General features: G+C 44.0%; 1 protein-coding gene across 3 annotated transcripts in view; it reads left to right on the top strand.

Annotated features, from left to right (window-relative positions):
• The window catches only part of ZMYND8 (zinc finger MYND-type containing 8), a 602,889-nt gene that overhangs the window by 321,326 nt on the left and 255,259 nt on the right, over positions 1 to 26,304 (top strand). For 2 of the 3 annotated variants that reach the window (XM_069243462.1, XM_069243463.1), the window contains exons 13-15: positions 1,039 to 1,191; positions 10,379 to 10,879; positions 23,317 to 23,868. In XM_069243462.1, the coding sequence (XP_069099563.1) occupies positions 1,039 to 1,191; positions 10,379 to 10,879; positions 23,317 to 23,868 (1,206 nt within the window). The remainder of the gene's footprint in view (positions 1 to 1,038; positions 1,192 to 10,378; positions 10,880 to 23,316; positions 23,869 to 26,304) is intronic. The other variant, XM_069243464.1, reaches the window with a different exon arrangement.

Consider the following 26,304-nt stretch of genomic DNA (forward strand, 5'->3'; position numbering starts at 1 on the left):
TGCTTTATTAGGAGAAGGACTGCTTTTTAGTCTATGCACAGCATGTGTATCTGCAGCTACCGAAAATATCACTTACCCAGTGTACATCTGTTCGTGGCATGTAGTGCTGCAGATTCACATGTGTCCTCCCTCCTCCTCGGAAGCCTGTAGTCGTTGCAGTATTTATTTGTACATATGTATATATTTACATTTGCATGGACATCTTATTTACTCATAACATTTAGTTGTACATTTACATTATTTCACTCTAACACTCCTTCCTATACCCTTCTGCGGGAAAACAATTTAACAAAGGAGTCGGTGCTCATGTGCGCTATCACTGAGAGGGGTAGTCCGATCCTGTGACTCGAGAAAATACTTCTTTGAAGAAAAACAACTTGTAACACTCCGAACCAAAAATTCAGAAATACTAGCTAGCTTTTTCTCTCTTGTAGTGAGCAAATCAAGGGTTAGCAAACATACCACCAACATGTAGCTTTTCCCTATGCTTTCACAAGCCATTCTTGCTTGGACATGGATGCAACTGTAGAGGTAGTGGTAGGTCAATCATAACGAACATCACGTTTTGAAATGTTTTCAGGAAAAATAACTGATGTAAACATCAAAATAGGACGATTCATGTGCAGAGAAGCTTTTCCTGTACTGTTAGTTTTGGGGCACATATCAATTATACATCAGCAATTTTTTCTTTGTCTACATTTAGGTGCGCATAAACTCAGACATTCTTTGACGAATGAAAGGTGCAATCTGGTGATGCACCGCGGTCTGAGGCGTAATGGAATTTGTCTTTAGCCCTAGTGAATTAAGTGAAAACTGTGTATGGTTAATACCCACCACCAAATCAAAATATTTTCAAGTACAACTTGAGAATTACATACAGCATTTAGGACCATAATTTGATTCGTTTCTCATTGCAAAACTCATCTTAAGGATGAATAAAGTTTATTTTCCTCAAGTTTGTTTCACGTAGCTTCTATGAAATCCAGACAAAATGATGCTTCGTGATGTAATGTTTTAAGTAATTGTATTGTCTTCCAGATCGCAGCAAAGCGGAGATGGATCTAAAAGAACTGAGTGAATCTGTCCTGCAGCAATCCACTCCTGCACGTCTCATTTCACCAAAGCGTCAGATTCGGAGCCGATTTCAGCTTAATTTGGATAAAACAATAGAAAGTTGTAAAGCACAATTAGGTATGTGTAGGTGCATTGTAGACATCTTTTTAAAAAAAAGTTAAAATAATGTGTATTCATTATTAAAACAAAAAGGCAGGCATCACATTAAAAAAGAATAATCACAGGTTACTGACGGGTCATTTGTTTATAATTGTTTCTCATTGCATAGTGTTCATCATAGGGACCTCTACATTTTTCCCATCTCGTCTTACACTCCATTGTGGGTCCATAACTCAACATTTATTTAGGATTGTCTCAGTCTCTCATCAGCCCTCACAGACCGCTATGACGTTCCTTCCAATGCCGACAGAATTTCTTAAATTTTGTGCGGACATCCCTGTACCTTGGAACACCACTTCTTCTGGCTGCATGCACCAGTTTGTATTTTTGCCCACTCTTCCATTGATGGGACTGAACGACTCTTCCATAGCTTCACAGTGCCACTTACAGCCACCAGCAGTGCTGCATTATAAAACATCATACTATATTTGTTAAAGTGTTGTCACTTCCCCAATATAGCTAATTGGTACTGCAGCTCCAGGCTGTCACTAATTTGTCATGGCGTTTGACCGCACATTTAGAATGGCCGTATTTGTGGGCATTCCCATAGGGTGTGGATAGGTGTTCCTACCCACTTACAATCCTGAGAAGTATATTGTTTTCCACTTTTCCTATCTTCAGTTGTAGAACCCTTTTATAATAGGTTTGGTGTAATATCTTTAGCTGTGCTAATCGAAAGCCTGCCCTTATTACAACGTTTGATGGGTGTCTGCAAGCCCCCAGCCAGCTTTTCTCCTCCTAGACTCCAATGTAGTTTTAATTGTGTGAAAAGACAATTGCCAATAGTTAATTAAGGTTCTGTATACTTGTAGTTTGGCATGCATAGGGCATTGGGCCGAAAGCACCTTATTTTGTTTAACTGGTGATTTATTTTCTCTCTTGTAGAAAGGGAGTGCTTAAACTGGGGGTATTTACATTATAAGGTATTTGTCAATGTGATCTCCTGTTGTAGTTCTTCAAATATCTTATAATCGTCTGGTCCTCACATGTCTCTCAGTTTGGATATTCCCAGTTAATTCTTACTTTTTAAAACTGCCCAGTATGCATAGCGTTTTGTAGTGTTTGTGTTTCACAGAGGTGTTTTTATGGTAAGGATGCCACCCAAACCATAGAGGTGTTTTCACAGTAAGAACGCCGCCCCATCCTGCAAGGTCTATATCACTGTCATTGTGTGGTTCAGGCCTGTTTTAGTGCCACCACTCCCACCCCGCAATACTGCGACCCTGGGTTTTCCCTTGGTTCCCTAGGCTTGTTGACTGCAACTAGCAATTTTTTTTTTTTTTAGAACTAAGTATCCAATGAATAATTACTATCAACCGGGAGGCCCAGTGTTTTTTTTAAGGTAGGGAAGAATTGCAACCTCCCCAATATATGGTCCTCTAAAAGAGGTTTCATTGCTACCCTAAGTCTGCCTCTGTCCCACTCTAGGGTCCTGTGAGGAAATCGGGTATATTCAATGGAGTGGTCGGATGATCTTATAATGCAATAACACTTACAAATCCACTTTAGGACCTTTAGGAGGTTTCATGTGTCAAACCCTCCACTCAGTTTGGAGTAACTCTGGCTGAGTTGCATGGCTTACACAAAGGAATTAGTGTAAATCATTTGAACAGCACCAAAACAATTAAAGTAATCAACATGGCACACAAGAAATTCAACAGCAATTTATGAAAATAGATTGTATTGTTATATTAATTTAGTCCTCAAAATTAGAGAGATCCACTGGAGGGTTCCAGGGATACAGGAATTTCAAGACCAATTTAACACCCAAAACCTTTTTCAGTAAATGGCTGGGCTACCTATGATGAATTCATTTGGAATCACTGTAGATGACTAACTCCATTTGGGAGCCTGTTGGGGTGGACCAATCACGTCCTCAAGAACAGTTACCTTAGCAGGAAAAGAAATCCTCAGGCAAATCCAGGCACTTTTTCAATTGCAGGCTTTTCCAATGGAAGTGGTCCGATGCACGGGATGAATGGTGCTGAAGAAGCTTAAGGACGCTGTGGATGCAACGTGGTCGACGGGGGTCTTCTTGCAGGCACTCCTCGGTCCACAAAGATGGTGTGGGTGTTCTGGGTGCAGGGTAGAAGTCCCACAGAGTTCTCACCAGTCTAGCCAAACTTCATTTGCCACTGGACTAGGAGGCACCCAGTGTCATGTTCCCAGGTCAACTCTCCATGAGTCAATAGCTCGTCCTCTGAGACTTCACCCAGTGATCCGACAGCCCTCCTGGGCTCAGTGATATTGGGTGCAACTCTGTGCATCGAGTCGTCATACTAGGTGCTGCACAGTCATAGCAGCTTGAAGGCTTCGGGGCTACCAACTTGCCCCAGCAGGTTTCTTAGTGGTTGTGTCCCTGTGCCTCAAACAGGAGGCCCTTGGAGTCGCTTGGCTTTGCTGGGCTCTGGCAATAACTTTTCCTTGAGCAGGACATGGCAGGCATAGTCCCTCTCTTCGCTGTGCACCAGGTGGAGCAGGTGCAGTCCTCAAAGGTGCAGCCTCTCTTTGTTGGTCCCATGGGTGTAGCAGGGCAGTGCTTCTTTGGTCCTTCTTCCAGGCCAGTTGAGATCTGATATCGGGGTGCCCACTTTATGGTTGGGAAATGCCCCTTCCCTCGCACCGGGTGACCAATTCCTGTGCAAGGTGGCACCTCACTATCTCAAGATGCACCACTCTGCCCACTCTCAAGATGGTGAGACCTCTTGTTGTGTGGACCTCACTAGCCCACCCCTGTGATATGTCCACCTGAGGGTTACATATCACTGGGGAAACTGGTTTGCCAAATGGGCTCCTGTAGGAGGGATGCCCAGTGTGTGGTGGACACTTAAGATGTTACACCTTATACTGGGTCCAGGCAACCCTTATTAGATAGTGTTAAAGTGTCCAGATAGTCAGGGTTCTCTAGTGGTAGGTGTGGTGAGCAGCCAAGTCTTATCTAGGAGGAGTGTGAAGCACTTGCAATACCACAGTAGTCACCTAGTAACTTATCACACATGAAAGGAATTGCAAAGTGTTGCAAAAATAAAGGTACTTACTTACAGGAACACCAGACTAGATAACTATATGCAAACCTCCTTCTGAAGGTAAGTAGACACAAAATATACTCATGTAAGTATTGGGAAATAGCATAAAATAGCAATGGCCCTATAGGGTGGCCAAACCATATACTAAAAAAGTGGAATGCAAAAATGGGTCCCTCACCAGAGGATATGGAGTAGTTAGCCAGGGGCTAGGCGAGAGTGGAACCCCAAGAGATAAGTATCTAGAAGATCCCCAGCGACCAGGAGAGGATAGGTAAGTTACCTGGTTGTCCCATAAGCTAACATGGGAACCCGTTAATAAAATATTGCAAAAGCAGGACCAGACTGGTGGAACCCAATGGTGGATCCTGGATGAAGAGGACCTGCAAAAGAAAGGGACAGAGTCCAGTTCATGCAGGAGGGTCCAGGTGGGGAAGGAGACAATTCCCACCCTTCTGTGGATGAAGATCAGGATTGACAGTTTTGGAGGAAGCCCAGATGCGGAGTCCAGGAGCTGCAGAAGAGTCCCTCAAGTCACCTAGGAGCTGTCCCTCGTCGATCGCCGGATTTCAGGTGGTTCAGTGGTCAGGAGGAGCATCAACAAACACAAGGAAATGCATCTGGAGCTGTTGGAGATTTGCAGAGCTGAAGAGGACCTATGGCCAGTACATAGCTAAAATGCCTTTCCGTACTTACAACGTCCAGGGGATTTGAACAGGGAATGTGCCCACACACAGAGGGACCTGTGCCCTGCCCTTAGGGCTGGAAGGGCCTACCATAGGGGCGACTTACAGTGACCTAGTGTAGTAACCAGCAGTGAAAGGGTGCATGGACCTTTTCAAACAGGCTGCAAATGGCAGGCATGCAGACAGTTTGCATGGGCTCTCATGGGCTCCCATGGGATGGCATAATACATGCTGCAGGTATTGGGGGACCCCTGGTGTACCAATGCCCTGGGTACCTATGTACACCAGTATGCCAATTGTGAGGTGTAAAGAGTACGAAGTTAATCAGATTTAGAGGAGAGAGCACAATCACTAGGGTCCTGGTAAGCAGGATCCTAGTGAAAACAGCTTAAGCGTTCTGACATCAGGCAAAAAGCGGGGGTAACCATGCCAGAAAGAGGGACTTTCCTACAGTCCCCCTCTCTGCTCCCTGGGGCAGTCCTCCTTTGTATTGCACAGGTGCCCTTCAAATGCAGCTTCCCCTTTGAAGCGTGCCTTTTGGGGCTAACACTCATGTGGCATTCTGCAGAAGGGAGATAACGCCTCATTGGCCTAGAGTTCCTCATTGTTTCTTTCCTTAAAGTCATTGGCATGTCTCCCGAGGAGAGCAGAAAGCTGTCTCGTGGAATAGGCTTCATGTGTGCCCAGGAAGGCACAGGAGTTTTGAAAGCAACAAATTGGCAGCTTTGTACAAACTTCACACTGCAACTAATTACATTAATTTCAACTTGATATTCAAGTGGGGCTTAATGTAACGACTTGTTTAATAGTTTGGAGTGCTCAGTTAGGTCACCCCGTTCAGAAATTTGCACAGCTGATGGGTCAGTTTGTAATCCTGCACTCGCCACAGTCTTACCACAGTGAAAATGGCACAGGTGAGGGGTTGGAGAGCTGTCCTGATGGGACATTACTACAACAACACTGTGGGTATAGAGCGCCTTATGTCTGCTGGTGCCTTGTGGTGGGTGTGGAAAGCCCGGAGGCCTGAAGGACAACCCAGCGTAGTCTGCTTCTTAGGGCCTGCTCTTTGAGCACAGGTGAGACCAGTTGTGTCAATCAATCAATCAGGGAATTTTTAAAGTGCAATACTCACCCATAAGGGTCTCAAGGTGCTGAGGTGGGTGGGAGAGTGGGGGTGGGGGTGGAGGTGGGGAGGAGGTGCTGCTACTGCTTTAACAGCCAGGTCTTGAAAAGTTTCCTGAAGGTAAGGAGGTCTTTGGTCTGACGCAGGTGGGTGGGAAGAGTGTTCCACGCCTTGGCGGTGAGGTGCGAGAATGATCTGCCACCGGTTGTAGTTCTGCGAATGCGTGGGACGGTTGCGAGAGAGAGGTCGGCGGATCGGAGTAGCCGTGTCAGGGTGTAGAGGAGAGCTGTCTGTTGAGGTATTCTGGTCCGGTGTTGTGCAGTGCTTTGCGAGCATGGGTAAGGAGCACCTGTCCGTCAACAGCTGCGGATGTGGCCTGAAGACAAGGAACTATGAGCCGGGGGCACAAGAAGCATAGGCAGTGGCTACCAACATTGACCCAGGCTGGTAGATTGGAGTTGGTGCTCCCATACGTAGAACATGGGCAAGAACAGATCAGCGCGCTGACATGGACCGAACACCATCACTCAATATTTGACGCTGCACCAGCAATCCCTGAGACTCTTGTGACAGGGATCAGGAGCCCACAAGTGCTGAGCTGTTGGTGAAGAAACATGGCTCTCAGACCGCACTCAAATACAAAATAGAGTATGTCCCCATTGATGTCAGTCTTTTTTGTGATGACCTGTGGAAAGTAGCGGATAAAGTCACAAAAGTTGAGGGCAACATCAAGGCAAGGCGCTGCAAGGGGAAGTTGCTGCCCTTAAGCGTCGGATGGCCCAAATGTCCACAGTGAGTTACTGTCTGACTACTGTGGTATTGCAAGTGCTTTACATTCCTCCTGGATAAGCTTCAGCCGCTCGCCTCAACTACCCCCCTGAGAGCTTTTGCTATTTGGACACCTATTCACTATCACATTGGGTTGCCTGAACTCAGTATAGGGTGCCACACCTTTGGTGTAAACCATAAACTGAACCAGCCTCCTACACTGCTATCCTTTGGATAGTACCAGACCATTACAGGACCTTCCCAAACTCCGAGAGGAGGTGGCTGTGGCACTTGATTCCCCCATGGAACTGGAAGAACTGCGGGCAGTGTTTCACATGCATATGAATAGTAGATGTAATTTTGAAAGCTGTCCCATCCATTCATGTGTGCTGTAATTGTCACTGTCACTACTACTGTGTTGTGTTATGTAAAACTGAAAAAATAGAGTTTTAAAAAAATGTCAGTTTCATATTTTTACTGTCAGGTCATGTAAACTACAGGGCCTGCCGGTCTCATCTGTTGCACACTGCTTCAGAACTAAGTAGGCCTACCAGAAGGGTGCCTTACACAGATGAACAGGGCAAGAGGAGGCTATGCACTGCTTCCAATGGCAAGGTTGGGCTAGCAGTGCACAACTGCTCCACCAGTCAGTAGATGTGGACTCTGAGACTTGTATTACTTGAGGGACCTCAAAGGTGGCACAACTTGTGCTGCAATTCCTGAGCTACTTCTGTAACTTAAGTGTCATGGCTACCCGGGTACCATATACTAGGAACTTACAGGTAAGTTAGCCGTTTCCTATTGCATACAGCCAGTTCCACATAGTCTCAGGGCACTGGCACTAAAGTCTGAATAGTAGGCCTCAGTGAACTTTCAAAGTAAAAAAACCAGCAGCATCAGTCTAAAAACATGGGAGTGGCCACATAAAAAGAGACATTTTCTTACACGTTCTTTTATGTGTACTTCCTGATGTGTCAACAATCATGTAAGGGGTGTTCTGAAGCACATACGAAAATCGTGGCAGGATGTGGAAGTGCTGTAGCCATCAGGAAAACTTGGAGCTCCCTCCAGAGCACCATTTCCACTTTCTATTTGGCCAAGTCAGTCAATAGGTTTTGCTGTGTGAGTTCCTCCTTATCTTTGGTAATGTATATTCTTAAATATCTGAACCCTTCCACTATTATTCACAGCATGCATTCTTGCTCTTTTGGTGGTATTGCCTCTGCGAGGAAGAATACTATCAATTTGATCCAGTTTACGAACATTTTTGAGTATTCACTAAACCTTATATTATTTCTCGAACTCTGGAATTTGAGTGGTCGGTGTCTGCCAAATGGTGAAGGAGATCATCTGCATATAAGGAGACAGCATCCAATTCAGAATCCCACCCAAGTCCCATAATTAATGTGTCTTCCAAGTTTCAGTTCTATGACATCAGGGCCAACACACACAGCAGTGGGAAAGGGGACAGCACTGTTGCATATTAGAGTGGGAACATCTCCAGGATGGTATGATTGACCCCAACACTAGAGCTCAGCTCAGCATGAAGGAAAGATATCAAATACATGAATTCCAACGGAAATCTCATTTTAACTGTTAGTATAGATTGTAGGAGGAGCCATTTCATTGAGTCAAGTGACTTTTTGGCATCTTAACAATATCATTATTAGTATTTTAGCCTCCTTTGCCCTCGATAGGCATCCGTGTAATTGCCTGAGATTGTGTGCTATATAGACCTATGCCATGAATCCTTCTTGGTCTTAATGTACAATTATATCTATAACTATGTATAGATGATTTCCACGACCTTCACTAGGATTTTAGCTTCAATACTGAATGTGCAGATCGGAAAATACAAAGCACACCACCTTGGCAATTTGTAGTGTTTATTGATGAGCATTTGGTGCCCCTCGTAAGATCCTCACATAGTTTCTTTTGGCCTCGTATAGTATATTGTCAATGGTTTCCCTGAATAGAACACCAAGGCATTTGATGAAACTGGTTGGTAGTCCATTTCAACCAGGGTTTTTGCACTTTTGAGTGGTTTAGCTCTTCCTCCATTTATTCCCTTCCTTCCCTTGATAGAATGGTGAGTGGGATTCCTCTACAAATTTAGCTGCTTTGTCCATGGAGCACTGGAGTCTAGGTTTATGTCTCCAGGTATTCTGCAAACACCTGCACATTTCTATTGGCTGCCTCCACTAATTCCCCGACTTTTTTCTAACGTGTTGTATCCACCTCTAGCCCTCATCTCTCTTTGACAACCACGCCGTAAACGTCCCTGCATTTCAAACAATTGGAAGTTACGTGCCAAGTGTATTTTATTGTCTTAAGCCAGCAAAGTATGTGTACTACTTGAAACAAGACCAGGAAGCCTTCCATTAGCCACACAAACTGCTGCTGTTTTTCATTTGCACCTTTATTTTAGCAACAAAAATTAAGGCTGGCTTTTGCTAGCTTGAGTGAAATGGATAATCTTTTTGCAGACCCACCATATAGATCATAGGAAAATATTACTTTATATTGTTGTTATTCTATTTATTTGATGCTTGATAGAATGTAGTTCTAGAGCAAATAGGTCCATATTTCTTCTACTCCCTCTTTAATTTGCTCAATACTGAAACCCTTGCGTGATTTACTTAATGGGAATGCTCAGCTCTGCATACTTAAATATGGTGTTATGCCCAACATATAGTGGTGGGTGGGGATTAGTTACTGGTGTCTGGCAGGTATTAAGATTCCAGCTCTTAGTAGGGGATTGCTTTTTCATGCATTTGCTTTTATGGACAATATATTTTCATTTCTGACTGAACTATTTTCTGCAAGCAGTGTACTTCCCTAGTTTATATTCTTTTACTTTCATATTGGGTGGGTTTGTACAAATGCAATCTCTAAAATGAACCTCACCCGACTACGTGTAGCGGAGCATCAGAGCAATTTAACCTTCGGATGCTCAGTATAGCGTTCATTGCAACAAGTCCCACAAATCAGCGGTAACAGAAGCACAGTGCTAAGTGAAGAAGGTCCTATTGCTAGTAACTCCTCACTGTGTCAATAAAGGGCAGCAAAGATTAACACAGAATGTACACCATGCAAATAATTTGGGAGAGCCGCGTTCAGACAAACATATCTTGCCCATATCTGGTATACCACCCGAACACTCATATGTACCTTTAGCTAGATATATACATTTGAATCCACTCATTTATCTCATATGCTTCTATCCAGCACATAACAATTGAACCTATCCTGCAGCTGCTTTCAGTGTTTAACTATCTCCAGTATGAGTATGAAATTATGGTTGGCTCTTCTTTGCCACATTTGTTACATAATATGTAAATTAATCATTACCATGATTTATTCATTGTAAGTAGAATTTTTTTTTGAGTCGGTCATTCTACAGAAGTGTATATAAGTAACAGGAAATCAAATCTGGGACAGAATATTTTTTAATGTTTGTTAATGTAAATGATTTGAATGCTTTGAATATATCTGGAATTGTAATTCATTTTAGTTGAGACTACATTTTCTTTTACCATGGTTAGGAATAAATGAAATATCTGATGATGTCTACAAAGCAGCAGAGCACAGTGATTCTGAGGAAACTGAAAAATCAGACTCAAGTGACAGTGAATACATTAGTGACGATGAACACAAATCAAAAAATGATCAAGATGATGGAGAAGAAAAAGAAAATAAAACAGAGAAAGAGTGTACAGTAAAAAAAAAACCTAAGCAACCTGTTCAGACAGAGGTTAAAGAGGAAATCAAAAGCCCCACCCCGCCCCTGGATAAAGAAGAATCCCCAGTAAAAGAAAAGACTGGCACAGATACTGAAAAGGATATTCCAGAAAAGGTTAAAAGTGTGCCACAGCCTACAAAAGAAAAGCTGAAAGGTAAAGATGAGACCGACTCTCCTACAGTTCACCTTGGCCTGGACTCAGACTCTGAGAGTGAACTTGTCATAGACCTGGGTGAAGACCATGCTGGACGGGAGGGGAGGAAAATCAAGAAAGAGAGCAAAGAGGCACCTCCTAAACAAGATGGTAGGTTTTTAATGTATTTTTTGTCCTGTTTGTTCTCGATTCTTTTTACTAGTTACTTGTATGATAGTAATTGTAGTACAGCGCAAATTGTGTATTGGATTTATTTTAATTTTACTTTTATCTCTATTGTTTGGCCTTTATTGTTACCTTTCTAATGGGCGGTGGTCTTTCTAAAGCACTGCCAATGGATAAACCTGAACACCATCAATAATTTAGGCATGTAACCATAAGTAGAGCTATCTTGTTTTTAGTTTATGGCACTGATCTCTATGGACTTAGTGTATACTTATTACAAGTTGTTTTTGGAACAAAGTTGTGTTTTGGCACTTGGTATGATTAGAGTGACTTGTCCCTAAGCTGACAGTACATGTGACTCTAACTGGATAGTCAGTTAATTTTCTTCAGGCCAGATGTGTGAATAAACACTATGGTGGAGGACAAAGATGCCTCAAGTGAATTTCCATTAAAACTGAAAAATCACTAAGGGTCGTTTGGCTAGCACTGCCTGACAATTGTCCTTTTCCAGTATGATTCACTAGCAGTGGAGTGTCAAAGGATAATGACTTGAAGGAAATTTAGTATTCATGAGAAATAAAAAAAAAGAAAAAGCTTTAGTATGACATGTTACTGAATAGACTTTCGTAGCATATTCAATATTTGCCTGCTGGGGCATTTTATTAACACTAACTTTTGATAACTGCTCTGGACTCAATAATCTATAGTTTCCACCAAGATACATGTTGGAGCCTTTGATAATAATTTTTGTGAGAAAATGCCACGAGCAAGTCAAAGTAGGTTGAAGGAGTTTTCATATTCTGTCACATTTATCACTGTTGAGTATAAGCAATGACGCCATTTCTTAACATAAAGACTGAAAATGCCAAGTACTGAAGTGGCTTAAACTGAATGAAGTTTGCTGAATTTCCCACGACAAACAGCTGATCAGCCTCTGCAATCATATTAATTGGCTGCCTTGTTCAGGCATCAAGCTCTCCTCTGACAGCAAATAATAGTGTCCCACCTGCACAGGATATGCCTACCTCACAGACTGGGTGCAATTTGGAACACCTGGGTGTTGGAGGGTTGTAGTGGGAAAAATACCAGGCATGCAAAACTGATCAGCATTCTTGCTGATATCTGCAGGGCTTGCCAGCACCCCTTCTGCAAGAATGTGTATCTGCGCTCCTGGCATGACGTGTAACTATATACTCTTTTCCTGCACCGGCACTCAACCCTCCATGCCAGATGTCTAATTGAGTGGGTCGGTAGCAGTGGTCTTTCTTCCCATTAAAGTAAGCCCCAGCTGTAGTCAATACTCCCCCGACCTCACCCTCCCTAAACAATGCCAACAGCGGAAACCAACTAATCCCAAAGTGTCTCAAGAACCCTTGTTCCAGACCGGCATCTCCCTTGCAATCCACTTGACATGCTTCTAACCCATCCCATGCATCGCATCTTCAGCCACCAACCCATCAAACAGCAATTGCTCCAGTGCTCACTGGCAGATGGACAATGGCACTGTTGCACTCCAACATCAGCCACCAATCTTTTTACTGCTCAGCCTGTCAAAAAGTCATTGGCATCTTTCAGCACTTGGCACATGGTTTTGCAAGATGCCAGCCCTAATTTCAATATTCTCTCCCCCCCCCCCTCCCCCCCAACCCCCCCCCCACTTCAAAAAAACTATTTTCCAGGACTGGACTATAACTTTCCCAACAGAAAAACCACTGCACCTGCCTCTGATCCCTGAGATGTCACATCTGCTGCTAACAGCAGAAACCCCCTCAAATCCCTCCCCTGATCTCAGCCACCACGTCCCCTCTCCACTAAACCACCATTGGCAATGAAGGGACTCTAGCACTCAAGTTGGCAGGTGATTACCTGGAAAAAAAGAAATGCCAGTCTTGAGCCATGTAACAAAGTCTCTGTTGACATTGACTCACAGTTTTGATCCTTATAACATCATAGGCTTTCTGGGCACTCTAGAATTCATGCACATTCGACAGAAGCAAGGGAATCATTGTTGGCCTTCCAAAGATGTAACCCTTTTACAGGCATTTGTAATGCAGCCACATGAGCTACCTTACATTATGTTCGTAAACATTACTCCTTAAGCACATCTTTTAGGCTTTCAGTTAGGTAGTTCTGCACAATTTATTTGCTTAAACTCAGGTATGCGTTTGTGCCTTCCTGCCTTTTAGTGCATGAAACTATAAAAGCCGATTCCCACCTAGTTGTGAGTGTAGGCTGTTTAACTGCAATGGAAAATTAATTTCAGACTGATACCAAGTTCATTTCCTTTCTTCACAGCATCCGCCCATAAATCCCCTCTATTAGCTTATGATGTTCTATTACAAGCATGTTTTAGAAAATATTGGAACTGAATTTAGTGGCTGGTAGTATACAAGTAATAGGTGTAGCACACAAATGGGTCAGGATGCTTAGACTTTAAGGGTCCCAAAACTGAAAGCATTAGTGTTGCTTTTGAGTAGCTTATTTGTCCTGCATGCCAATATAAAAAGCATTATTCAGTAAACTGTTAGACTATAAATTCTTTGAGAACAAAGCTTTCTTTCAAGATAAAAGGACAATATTGGTTGGCCTCTGCTATCACACGTCTGAGCACTAAGCATAGGCAGATACACCCTCCTTGAGCAGTGGAAATTTCCAGGCAAGGAATACAGAGAAACTCTGTGTCCGCCCTGCTTCCCTCTTACAGGTTGTACTGGCATTGATGTTAATTCCAACCTATTTGATGTATATTGACATGTTTTGTGTGCTTGTTGGTGCTTGGATGACTTGTCCCTTATTTATGTTTCCAAGGGGTCTACCAGTCTGTTTTGAAATGTTTTTCCAGCCATTGTCCACATGGGGTCAAGGAACACTACTTGAGATTTACATGTCCTCAAAATAGCCATGCCCTTCGTCTTCAGTGAAGGACTCTGTTTCTGCCTTCCCTAATACTAGTGCATTTTTGTGAGTCCACATGCTTGGCCACCAGATGCTCCTCCCGCAAGCGGGTCATATCTCTCTCTGGCATCAGGCCATCTGCATTTTTCTCCCCTGGAGTGCACCGGATCAGGAGGGCTCATGGGCCCCATTTTGTTGTTCCTCTACACTCCTCAACTCCTCAGCCTAGCAGACTATAACATATGAAGCTGAGAGAGCTCTATGTGAATTATATTAGAAGTTTAGTGAAGTAGAACATACAAGAGACAGAATCAGTAATGAAATGTGAGCAGTTCTTTGTATCACACGCTACAAAGAAATTGGAACATCGGTATGCAAAAAAATGATAGCAAAATGGATAGTTAAAACTATCCAATAATGTTATTTTTTTAGTAGATAAAGACGCATAGAAATCCAAAATTACACCCATCAAATGAAAAAAGAGCTTCAATACTTTTCATAGGTAACACCACAATGCAAGACACGCCCATTGCAGCCACGTGGTCTTCAGTTTTGCAGTGTGAATCTTTTCTAGATTCACATGCTGTACATTATTTCGCCATCTGGTGGTTGAGTTTGGAATCTGCCACTTTTTTTTGTAGTCCTTCTTTTCTTTTTCTTTTTTCTTTTTGTTGGGCGTTGAATGATCCTTCATTTGGTGCTTTCTGTGACGTTGTTTGCCATTCCTTTGAAGCTCTCACTCCTGGTCGCCATCTTCAGATCCCTTTTTTCAGCCATTGGGTCTGGATGCTTTGTTGAAGGCCTTTCACGCCATAAAAGAAGAAACGTTCAGAAGAGGAAGTTGAAGAAATTTGGAAGAAGATCACCAAATACCGTAGGTAACTTGGTGGTTTTATAATGTCCGGACAGGGGCTTTCTGGTCCGTGTGAAGGAAAAGAATCTGTTCCAGTTCTGCCCAAATTGCCACCATAAGTTCGTACAGAAGGATCAACATAAGGTCTGCTAATCCACCGTCAGAGTGATGACTGCGATGCCTGCGCTGGGTTCAAGTAGAAGATGCTGAAGGCAACAGGGAAGCAGAGAAAGGCGCAATGAGCCATGCAGGGACAGAAGCCTACATCGTCCCTGAAAGACCTGGGTCTATTGCGCAACAACGGCTAAAGCATTGCCCAAGGTGCCAAAGGAGAAGCTTTGGATGCCACCCTGAGAATCATAGAGGTCGAGGGGGAACTGCTCAGGAAAGACAAGAGACCACAGGTAGCGCCAAAAAACGTGTCCTTGCCAGACTCTCGAAAATCAGACTATACGGCAATAACGAGAGCCCCAACATCGAAAAAATTGCAGATGAAAAGCAAGCCCAGAGACCGGAACCCCTCGGATCCCTCGAAAAGGACACCGCAGGAGGAAAGTCTCAGAAAAAGGCTCATTTGTTGAAAGACGTTCAAAGTCAAGACATTTCGATGTCAAAACAAGAAAAATCTAAGGAGGAAATAAGAAGTTCGACGACTGACACATCGTCAAAGGATTCTTCAACGTTGAAATGAAAATCAAGGTTGATGTTTGGTCGCAAAGAATGCTAGGTGGGGATCGAGAGAAAAAACAGCGCCTCAAAGATGAAATGGCAGTCTTACTCCAAAAGAAGAAAGATTTCAACACTTTTCTGAAAGAATTTTGCATTCTACAAAAAATGTTGATGCCTAAAGATCAAGGGGAGAAGGAGGTCGAAGAAATGGACCCTCCCATGACAACAGAGGCCCAGTAAGAGGATGAGTAATCTTGCTGAAATGAGAAATAAGAACAGGAATCCCTCTGACTGTATCCAGGGTTAGAAGAGTCCGAATATACAGAATCCCAGTGGCATGAAAAAGAGACAGATTCCCCTCTGAAGAAGAGGTAGATTGTTAGCCATTGAGGGCTTCTGGGTGATTTTGCGATGTACATTTACATAATAAAGAAGGATGCAGAAAAGTATGGATTGCAGCTAGAAGAGGAAAAGTCTCAATCATATTTCCTACTTGAGACCTTAATACCATTGATTCAATTCCTTCCGATATTACCCAGTGTATGGGATCACGGTTGGGAGGCATTCAGAGCCTGCTATATTCAAAGCAGTAACACCAAAGGCTGAGGAAGTATAAACATTACTCAAGGGGCTAGGCCTATGTCAAGGGTACAGTGCCGGCTGACTCCATCATCACTTCCACTGCGAGGAAGAGAGCTAACATCCCATCCACATCTGGGCCACCTCCAGACAAGGAGAGTAAAAAGATGGAGCTCATAGGCAGGAAATTCGATAGGAGGCTTATAGCAAACTGCAACACCCTCCTGAACAAGTTTGGACACAAGCATTGGGAGGAGGTGGCAAAGCTCGTGAAATACCTACCTGAACAATGCAGAAAGAGAGCTGCAAACCTATCGCAGGAAGGCAAGAAAATTGCAAATACGCGTCTAAAATCAGCATTAGATGTAGCTGACTCAGCACGCCTCTGAATGATGGCAGGAGCAACATTACAATGCCATTCATGGTTACGAATCTCATGATTCAAAGTTCATGGGACCCTCCTACCTCCCCGGTTAAGGAGTGGAATTGATGCAAAATGTAATAAGAAATAAAAAATAAATTAAAAAAACAACTAATGATGGAGAACTGTTTCTTACGCTCAAAGTTATTATGAGGTTAGCTTGAGACAAAAAACATTTTTTAAATACAGTTACTGGACTCAACCACTCAAGGCTAATGCTTAGCATGTGAACCTAGATGAGCTTCAACTCGCAAAACTCGTTCCAGTTAAGTAAACCGTTCCTTACTTCTCAATCCTAACAATTTTTAAAACATGACAGCTTTGGCAGCACAGTAAATTCATAACCAGTTGTGAAGGCTATCTCTCCTGAAATGTATTTTGTTTTCTCTGCTTATAATAGAAGAAGGTGGCCATCGACTGAGTTCTCGACCTGCCATTATAAATTAACACTCTTCTCAAAGTTTTTATATAGTTGTACCATTTCTTGTCCTTGATGTTACTTCTAGTTCACAGTGAGAGGGTACCTGGCACTTTAAAAGTTCTCCTTCACCACAAGTCTCAATTGACCTCCAATCTGCTCTATTTCTGGCAATTACTTGTGGTCACTTAAGTAAAATCATATAGCAGAACCCACTCAGATTACTTTAGACTTTCCATTTGGTACCATGACAGCCTGACGCATCACACAGATCTGAAAGCAATTCAAGGAAAATAGGCATTGGGTTTATGTATGTATGATTGCATGTGTGGTTGTAGATGCACATGCTTAGTCTGCCATCCATGTTGGGCTCAGTGGTGTGCAAGTTGTTTTTCTTCAATTAAGTCTTTCATCTCAGGAGGTGTGGTGACTCCTCCTCTTGCTTGCAATGCGCATAGTCTTAGACTCTATTCTTTGATTGTTTTTTTCCACTGTCTGGTTAGGGCATGTGCCCCTCTTCTCTGTTCGGCATCATCGTTTCTCTATTAGTTAGGCCTTAAACTTCAGTATTGTTATCAACCATGGTTACTTAGACATCTTAAGCGGTCGTTCGTTGATGTGTTTACAGTTGACTGAGGGGCCATCGGGGCAAATGTACTCTTCTTTTTTTATTTGTTATTTTCTCATTGTCTAGTCTATGCCATGTTCATGGTTATGGAAAAGATGCCGTTTAGATTTTGCCCACGTTGGCACACCAAGTCCCCACACACCGAACAACATCTGGTGTGCAGCTTGTGCCTTTATCCGGACCACCAGGAATCCACCTGCAAGGCCTGCCAGTTGTTTCGATCAAAGAAAATGCTTTGTGATCAGTGCACAAGAAGACTCTATGTGCTGACGCTCCATCAAAGACCCTCAAGACAAATTTGGCTTCCTATACCATCAAGAGGCCCAGGCTCAAGTGTTGGCAGCGGATGAGGGCATCTTTTCGCAGAATGGCAGCTCGGGGTCTGGGCTTGAGATTCAAGACCTTCCATCAAGACAATCTTGGGTACTGTATCCCCTCCATCCTGGTCACAGCAAACTATTCCAAAAGACCGACCATCAACTTCTGATCGACCGGTCTGTGCACAGGGCACCACTGACCTCAGCCCGTGGTCTACACTGAACAACCTCTGTGTTGAAAGAGCAGCACAAAATCCACGGCCAACAGTCCTCAGCCTCGAGCCGTGACTCTGAGATGAAAATCTCAGCACCCAAACCCTCAACATCTTCGGTGTTGAAATCAAGCTCCTTGGATCCAAAGCCCTCGACATTGAAACCTTCGGTATCGAAAATTGCTTCAGAGCTGAAGTCTCACCCATCTCCAAACAAAGGGACAGATCCGTACCTACGGAATCTGTTCTTCAGTGGTTAAATGAATGTTTTCACTGTAGACAAAAACTACTTGTCTTATGGCCAGACACTGGTCTCAACCTGGCTACTTCTCCTCAAACAAAGGAAAAGCCAGCTAAGAGATAATTGAGTTTTAAGAAAGCGTTGGAAATCCCCTGCCCACCAAAGCACAGAAAGTGGATAAAGCCACCAGTCCACCACCCATCAGCCCACCTCTACCACTGCCTGTGGCTCCAGGGGCACATGCCCACCACACTTATCTCCTGGGGATCGTCAAAGTCCTAGGTATCACATCAAGGGTTGATAAAAAGTATAAGCCATCCCCTAATGACCCAATATACATAAAGGGTCAATTATCACCTGACTCTCCAGTAGTGGCAACGGGGAAGAAAAAGGCAAATTTCCAAACATCTGATGAAGTGCCCTCCGCCAGATAAGGAAAGTAGGGAAATTGTGCTGTGGGGAAGAGAGTGGCTGCCCAATCGACCAGTCAATGGATGATTGTGAAATCCTTTGGTCTCCTTTCCTGTTATGACAGGGAACATTGGGATGAAATGGAGGGGCTCCTCCCAACATCTCCCAGAACAATTTAAGAGAACATACGAAATTGCTTAAGAGTTCAAGCTAATTGCAAATACTTGAGTTTGCTGTGCTCTTTGTATAGCTGATATAGCTGCAAGAGACAGCCGCACTAGCATGCTTATCAGAAGGCATGCTTCCATTTGCTGGTGAGCACCTCTTTGTCCCTCAGGTAGATACTGTAGGAAGCTGGCTCTGTATATACTATAGCAATGCGAGGTATGGTGTGTACAGAGTCCAATGGATCCCCAGAGGCTTTATAGAGGCTAAAGTAGATAAAACTAATGCTGTCTTTTGTGGTAGTTTGGTCGAGCAGTTAAGCTTATCAGAGAGTAGTACTAAGCATTTGTTGTTCACGCACAATCAAGAAATGAGGCACACACTCAATGACTAACTCCAGGCCAATGTATATGTATAGAAAAATATACTTGGTTACTTTATTTCTAGAACCAAAAGGATCTTTGTTGCTGGTAAGTAGAGTCTCAAGAAAGTATCACTTTCAAGTATCAAATGCTTTTTGTTTAGAATTTACTGATAGAACAGTTTTCAGGTAAGTAATACAAGTAGACTATTCCTCATTGAAAACAATGCAGTCCTAGGGGAGGAAAAGTAACAGCACAATTTACAGGTAATTACTCGACTTACGGTCCCAGTCTTTGGGGGTTAAGGTTTCCACATGGCACATTTTGGGAGACACTAAAGGTGCACTACCAGCAATATGGGGCTGGCCAGGTTTAGAGGTCAAAGTTGGTGTTGGGCGCACAATGGAATCCTACGGAGACAGGAGGCACTTAGGAAGAAATAGCTTGCAGTTAAGTACCTGCGACTCCAGGACACAGACCTGGGTGTTTTAGGTCAGCATCTGGGGGGCCACAGGTCCGCACCAAACACACACCCTCAGCAGCACTGAGGCGGCCGGGTGCAGGGTGCAAACACAGCGTCGGGCCTCAGTGCTTTTCAGTAGAGGAACAGGGAGGCTGCAGGCTTGGTCCAGGGAGTTGGCTGAGAAGGCCAACGGCTGGACAGGTAAGTATAGAGCCCAGTGGACGTTGCAGGTCCGTCGGTCAGGTTCCACAAGGCCTAGGGGCTGCGGGTGCAGGGGTACCTTTAGGCGTTGGGAAATCGTCACTGGAGCTGGTTGCGGTCAGTGGGAGTCCTCTGAATTTAGGCTGCAGGCGTCGTTGTGTTGGTCAGAAGGGGTCAAACCAGGGTGGACTCGAGGTGGGAATAGCCTGGGGGACATTGTCCCGACCGATGGGCCACCTGGACTCAGGCCGTAGGCATCGAGTATAGAGTGGGGAGAACTTGCAGATCAGGGAGAGCCTGGAGTCCTTCTGGGAAGTTTCTTTGTGGACAGAGCCGCTGTCCTCTGGGGATGTTGTTCCTCAGGTAGGCAGGCAGTCCTCTGGGGGGTTGTAGAGGTTGCTGGTCCTGCAGGATGCGTTGCCTTTTCGTAGCAGAAATCTTGAAGCTGCAGATGGGGCGGTAGGACTGGGGCCAAGTCAGTTGTCATATGGAGTCTTCTCTGCTGGTGCAGTTCTCCAGTCCTTCTTCTTCAAGGTTGCTAATAATCTGAAAAGCATTGTTCAGGGGTGCCCCTAAGTACCAGGTTTAGGGCTATTACAGGAGTTGGAGGGCAGTAGCCAATGGCTGCTGACCCTGAGGGTGGCTACACCCTTCCTGTGCCAACTCCCTTTGGTGAGGGGGCATATTCCTAACCCTATTGGCTATCACCCTCCAAAACAAGATGGAGGATTTTGCCAGGAGAGGTTCATCTCGGCTCTGGGCACCCTAGGGGGTGATCCCAGCTGGGGTGGACATTCCTCCTGGTGTTTACTAATTTTCACACTGGACCAGCCGCCAAAAGTGGGGATAGTCCAGGGGTGGGCATCTCCACTAGCTTGAGTTCCCTGAGGAGCAAAAGAAAAGTCAGGAGCCTTTGAGGCTCACTGCCAAGTGTTGCTGTTCCTGCAGGTGGGAGGTGTGAAGCACCTCCACCCAGAGCAGCTTTGTCCCTGATCCCCAAGAGCACAAAGGCTCTCACCGCATGGGGTCAAAAGCTTGTCTGTTAGTGGAAGGCTGGCACAGACTGGTTAGCAGCACACTAGAGGGTTCAGTCAATTACTGGGGGCATCTCTAAGATGCCCTCTCTGTGCATTTTACAATAAATAGAATACTAGCATCAGTGTGGGTTTAATGAGCTGGGAAGTTTGATACCAAACTACCCAGCATTCAGTTAAGCCATCATGTAGCTCAGGAGTTGTTAATGACAAACTACCAGCCCATGTACTTAATGGCTACACTGTACTTACAATGTTTAGGAATGGACTTAGACACTGTAGAGGCATATTGCTCATGCAGCTATGCTTTCACCTGTGGTATAGTGCACCTTGCCTTAGGGTTATAAGGCCTGCTGGGGAGGGTGACTTGCTTATGCCACAGGCAGTAGTTTGTGGGCATGGCACCTAGAGGTGGATGCCATGCCAACTTTATCTTTTTCTCCCCACCAGCACACACAAGCTGCAATGGCAGTGTGCATATGTTTTGTGAGGGGTCCCTTTGGGTGGCATAATACATGCTGCAGCCCTTAGGAGACCCTCCCTGGCCACAGAGCCCTTGGTGTCGCTGGTACCTTTTACAAGATACCTAGCTGTGTGCCAGTGGTGTGCCAATTGTGGAAGCAATAATACTGTTTAGGGAAAGAATACAGGTGCTGTGGCCTGGTTAGCAGGATCCCAGCACGCACTCACACCTCCACCTCATATCAACGTCCTGAGTCACAGACTCCTAAGGGAAACTATAAAAGTTCCTACCAAGGCAACAATTCCAGAGGCAGAGGTATGGGAGGTTTTTCCTAACTATCTCCCACAATACCTTGACTTGCCCACCATTCCCCCCCGATCACACTACACCTATCAGGGTAAGACCTCAAAGGTTCTTTACCGCATGATGGAGTATTACCATTGACCAGTGGGTGTTGGATATTATCCAACATGGTTATTGCCTGGTGTTCACTTCCATACCTACAAACATTTCACCCGCACCTATAGACTGTCAACAGATCATCAGCAGTTGCTTAAAGAGGAAGGTTGAAGCTCTTCTACACAAAGGAGCAATAGAACTTGTGCCACTACACCAACAGAGCACAGGGGTCAACTCTGTTTACTTCTTTATTCCCAAAAAGGATGGGTCTTTAAGACCAGTCCTGGACCTCAGACCCCTAAACAGATACATTCTCCCAGAGCACTTCCGTATGGTCCTTCTTCAAGATGTCATCACGCTGCTACAAAAAGGCGACTTCATGGCCATGTTGGACTTGAAGGATGCCTACTTTCACATATCAATTTACCCAGCACAGTCAGTACCTCAGGTTGCGGTTAAATGGACAAAACTTTCATTTCAAAGTGCTTCTGTTAGGAGTCCCCACAGCACCAAGGGTGCTTACCAAATGCCTAACGGTAGTAGCAGTCCACCTACAAAGGCAAAGCATACATCTTTTTCCCTATCGTGACAATTCACTTATCAAGAGTACAACTCACGAAAAGTGTTTTCAACCCCCTCAAACTACCATACATCTACTTCAGCAGCTAGATTTCACAATCAGTATAGCCAAATCTCACCATACAACCTTGCCTGGGGAAGCCATCCTCAACTCACATGGGGGGTAGCTTACCCAAATATAGCAAGGATTCAGTCCTTTCAAACACTTACTCTACAATTTCAGCCTCACCAGTCTATAACAGTGAGAACTGTCATGTGCCTCTTAGGAATCAAAGCATCATGCATAGCCATAGTTACTAATGTCAAACTCAATATGCGCCTGTTACAAGAACGCTTAGCACATCAATGGTCTCAAATGCACGGTCAGCTGGCTGATCACTCTCTGCAATGGTGGTACTCCAGCAGTCTTTTAAAGGTCCGATCTTTATTGGACCCAGTTCCGCATAGAACCAGAACAATGGACGCATGACTTAAAGGCTGGGGTGTGCATTCACAGGAGTTGACTGTAGAGGGACATTGGACACCCAGTGAAACTTGTCTTCTTATCAATCACCTAGAACTACTAGCTGTTCATCTAGCGCTGAAAGCATTCAATCCTCATCTCGAGGGCAAAGTGGTTTTTATCAAAACAGACAACATGACTACCATGTATTATCTGCGGACAACAGTCTAGCAGTGGAGTTGAAGACCATATGCATTGCAAGCAAAAGGAGTCACTACACCTCGTGATGTGAAAGAATTTGGTGAAGAAAAATAACTTCCACACTTCCGAGCCCAAAACTAGATGGCGGACTTATGCGAAGCATTTGACTACAGCACAACATGTCACAAATAGATGCTTACTGGGTAAGTAACATTATGTCAGTCATGTGGATCATGATAGTAAGTGTTTTTACAGCTGTGCTGCAATAGCTGCAAACTACCACCATGTGTTTTGCAATCTCTAGTATTATTTCTTGACTCTACATTTCCCCACATCAGAAATTGTTGATATATATAGATATATACTGATTGGTAAAACACCACATATGAACATGTTCTGCAGTTAGTTGATTAACTGAAAAAAATTGCAATATTATAATGTGTATTTATTAAATGTTTTATTTATTTAGCTGAAGGTCCAGTTCCAGCTACAACCAGTGCAACCACACTGCCTCCGCCTGAAACGCCAATACTTACACGAGCTTCTACCCAGATTCCAGTAGCTGCTGTTACAGCGACAACCAGTGCTACTTGTACTGTTGCCATTCCAATTGCAGTAACAGGTAGCCCTGTGAGAAAGCAGAGGCCACTTCTGCCGAAAGAAACTATAGCTGCGGCGTCTACTGTTCCACGACCAGTGTGGAATTCATCAGGTAAATTTCAAACATCCTCTCAGAAATGGCACATGCAGAAAGTTCAGCGGCAACAGCAGCAACAACAGACTCAACAACAGTCACCAACAGCAGCACCATCTTCCGTAGCATCTCCAACATCTACACCACCAACAGCAGCAACAGCAGCAGCGCCAGCAACAGCGCCAGCAACAACAGCAGCGCTCACAACCGCAACACCCACAACAGTAGCACTCACAACAGCAGCACCAACAATGGCAACACCAACAACAGTACCATCTACACAGTCCTCTCCAGGGACAAGATATCAAACAAGGCAGGCTGTAAAAGGTATGACATTTATTCTCTGACGATAGCTGTATTTATTGTAGATTTTCTTGTATGTATTGCAAAATTACTCTAAATTCCAACAAATCTCACATTGCTCGCCAGAACTTTAAAAAAAAAACTCCTAACTTAAAGGTACTGACGATAAGCTGGACATAGGCTGGATTCCATTGACTTGACATACCATTTTTTTCTCATTGGTCTTGATAGTTTTGGAGAACTTAAGAAATAGCTTTGTTAGAACAGGTAACATTTTGGATAAAAAGATTATATGCTGTTGAATGGCAGTAGCATCTTTGGCAAGGGAGGGCTGGAGGGAAGCACACTTGACCATTATTCACAAAACTGTTATGTAATAGAGCACATACATTAACACTCTTTTTTTTAACATAAATACTGCATTTCAGATAAAATCGACCTGTTTGCAAAACATTTTTAGTAGACGTCCTCCCCCTTAACAGGACTGACATTTTTGCTCTAAAGGTGCTCAGTCAAGCTGACAGAAGTTCTTTGCCCACAGACAACATTTTTCTTACCCTTTTGTGATGACTTTGGATATCATAAAAATGTTGTGTATAAAACGACAAAGGCTTTAAAACTATAAAGAAGGGAGAAAAAAGCTTGTGTTCCATTGATTTATATGGTTGATTGTCCCATACGTGTCTGTAATGATCATACTACATCATCAGGTGGGTGCATCACTGTGATTCATCACTGTGTCGCGGAGGGCTATTGAGAAAGAGTTATTCACGAGTTTTGACTTTGTGTATTACATGCTTCCAGGCATCTGCTTTATGATGATTTCTTCTTTATTGACTACTAGTAGGATCGCATTTTACATACGAGCAAGCAGTGGTCTAGTGCTCACTGAGGAGCTAACCGAGGAAGCACTCTTGTGACTGAGATTGTGCTGCTAAATGTTTGACCATTGCTGTATTATTGCCATGTGACTGAATAATGTAGCTTCCTCACATGATCAGCAAACAATGTGGTTGGCTTAGATGTATTTGGTACTGATCGCATTGTGCAGATATGTATGCGAGGGCTCTTTGCTGTATAGAATAGAAGCCCAGGTTAACATATAATACAACGATTATTGTAGAGTTAGGGAGGTCCAGAGAATTCTTCTTCTTTTTCTTCTTTTTCTTCAAAGGAAATTTTAAGTGTATTGTGGCTGATAGGTCTGTGCTAAGGCCCCATATGACTGCACTATAGCATGTTATGCGCCAGAATAACAAAAGTTAACATTTCTGTTAATTACTTCTAACCGCACATTCCTCACCTACCTTGTGATTGCTCTCCAGCATGATAATAAGACCCAAAGCTTCAAAGCAGTACTTATGCACATCGGTTTTGTTGTTGAGTGGCTTTCTACTGACATCGTTCTGCTCTCAAAGTGAAATGCGGAGACACATATTATGCCGCTGATATCCATTCATTTCTTTCTGCGCCTTCAGACGTGAATCTGAACCTACTACTTTGTCTTTTCAAAATAACTTTCAAACTTTTTTCACAAAACTTTTCCTTTGTGCAAGTGAAAAATGCCACTGCCTATCACAAGAGGGTACAAACTGTGCAGGGATTGGTGCAAATAGATGTTTGTGACAGACCCTCATGTAGTATGTCTATGATGCCTGGGGTCCAAACACAATTCCAGGGCCTGCTCTGACTGTGTGCCAGATGAAATTTTACGACTATACAGCACTGCGAGGTGAAGCTCGCAGTGAAGCGAGGTGATGCTGTATGCTGTTAAACATTGGAAATCTGCATGCTGTGACAGGTTGAGGTCGAAAGGATGATCTTGTTTCTGCTCCAGAAACTTTGCCCATGACGGATAGTGTTGCAATGAAAGTCTTCAGGTAAGTGCAAGAAAAAGCATAAAAGATCCCAATTGGAATCTGCCCCTTACTGTTACTTTCCTTCTAGAGAAGGCATAAAACCATCAGCGTTCCACCCAGTCTTCCACCTACTCTCCATTAGGGCCGATCCCAAGCCTAGTCCTAATTTACCCCAAATTTCGGGGTCCGTCAGTGATGGCACAACATGTAGAGGCCTTTAGGGAGGACATGCTTTGCATTTTTGTCACTTTAACATTCCCCTCTAGCATGCGATCAGGCCTCTGCAGATCCGCAGTTTCCTCCAGTTGAACTTTCAACTTAGGGTCCACCCTAGGTGCCGTCTGTGAATCTTGAATACCCTTTGGATTCAGCACAGGTTACGATGTGGTCTTCAGTTCTGGCATTACCCACTACTGGAACTCTTCACCACGACGCTGTGACAACACCACCGAATGATCTGCAACTAATTGTGCTTTCTGACACTGAGCAAAATCCACTTCAACCGAGGCCATGACCTGATCCCACTAGACCTCAGCCAGACAATAACACTTCGGATTCAGATGCTTTGCAATATCATGCAGTAATCTGCAGACCTTTCACA

Source organism: Pleurodeles waltl, chromosome 7, assembly GCF_031143425.1.
Source record: "Pleurodeles waltl isolate 20211129_DDA chromosome 7, aPleWal1.hap1.20221129, whole genome shotgun sequence".
Lineage (NCBI taxonomy): Eukaryota > Metazoa > Chordata > Amphibia > Caudata > Salamandridae > Pleurodeles > Pleurodeles waltl.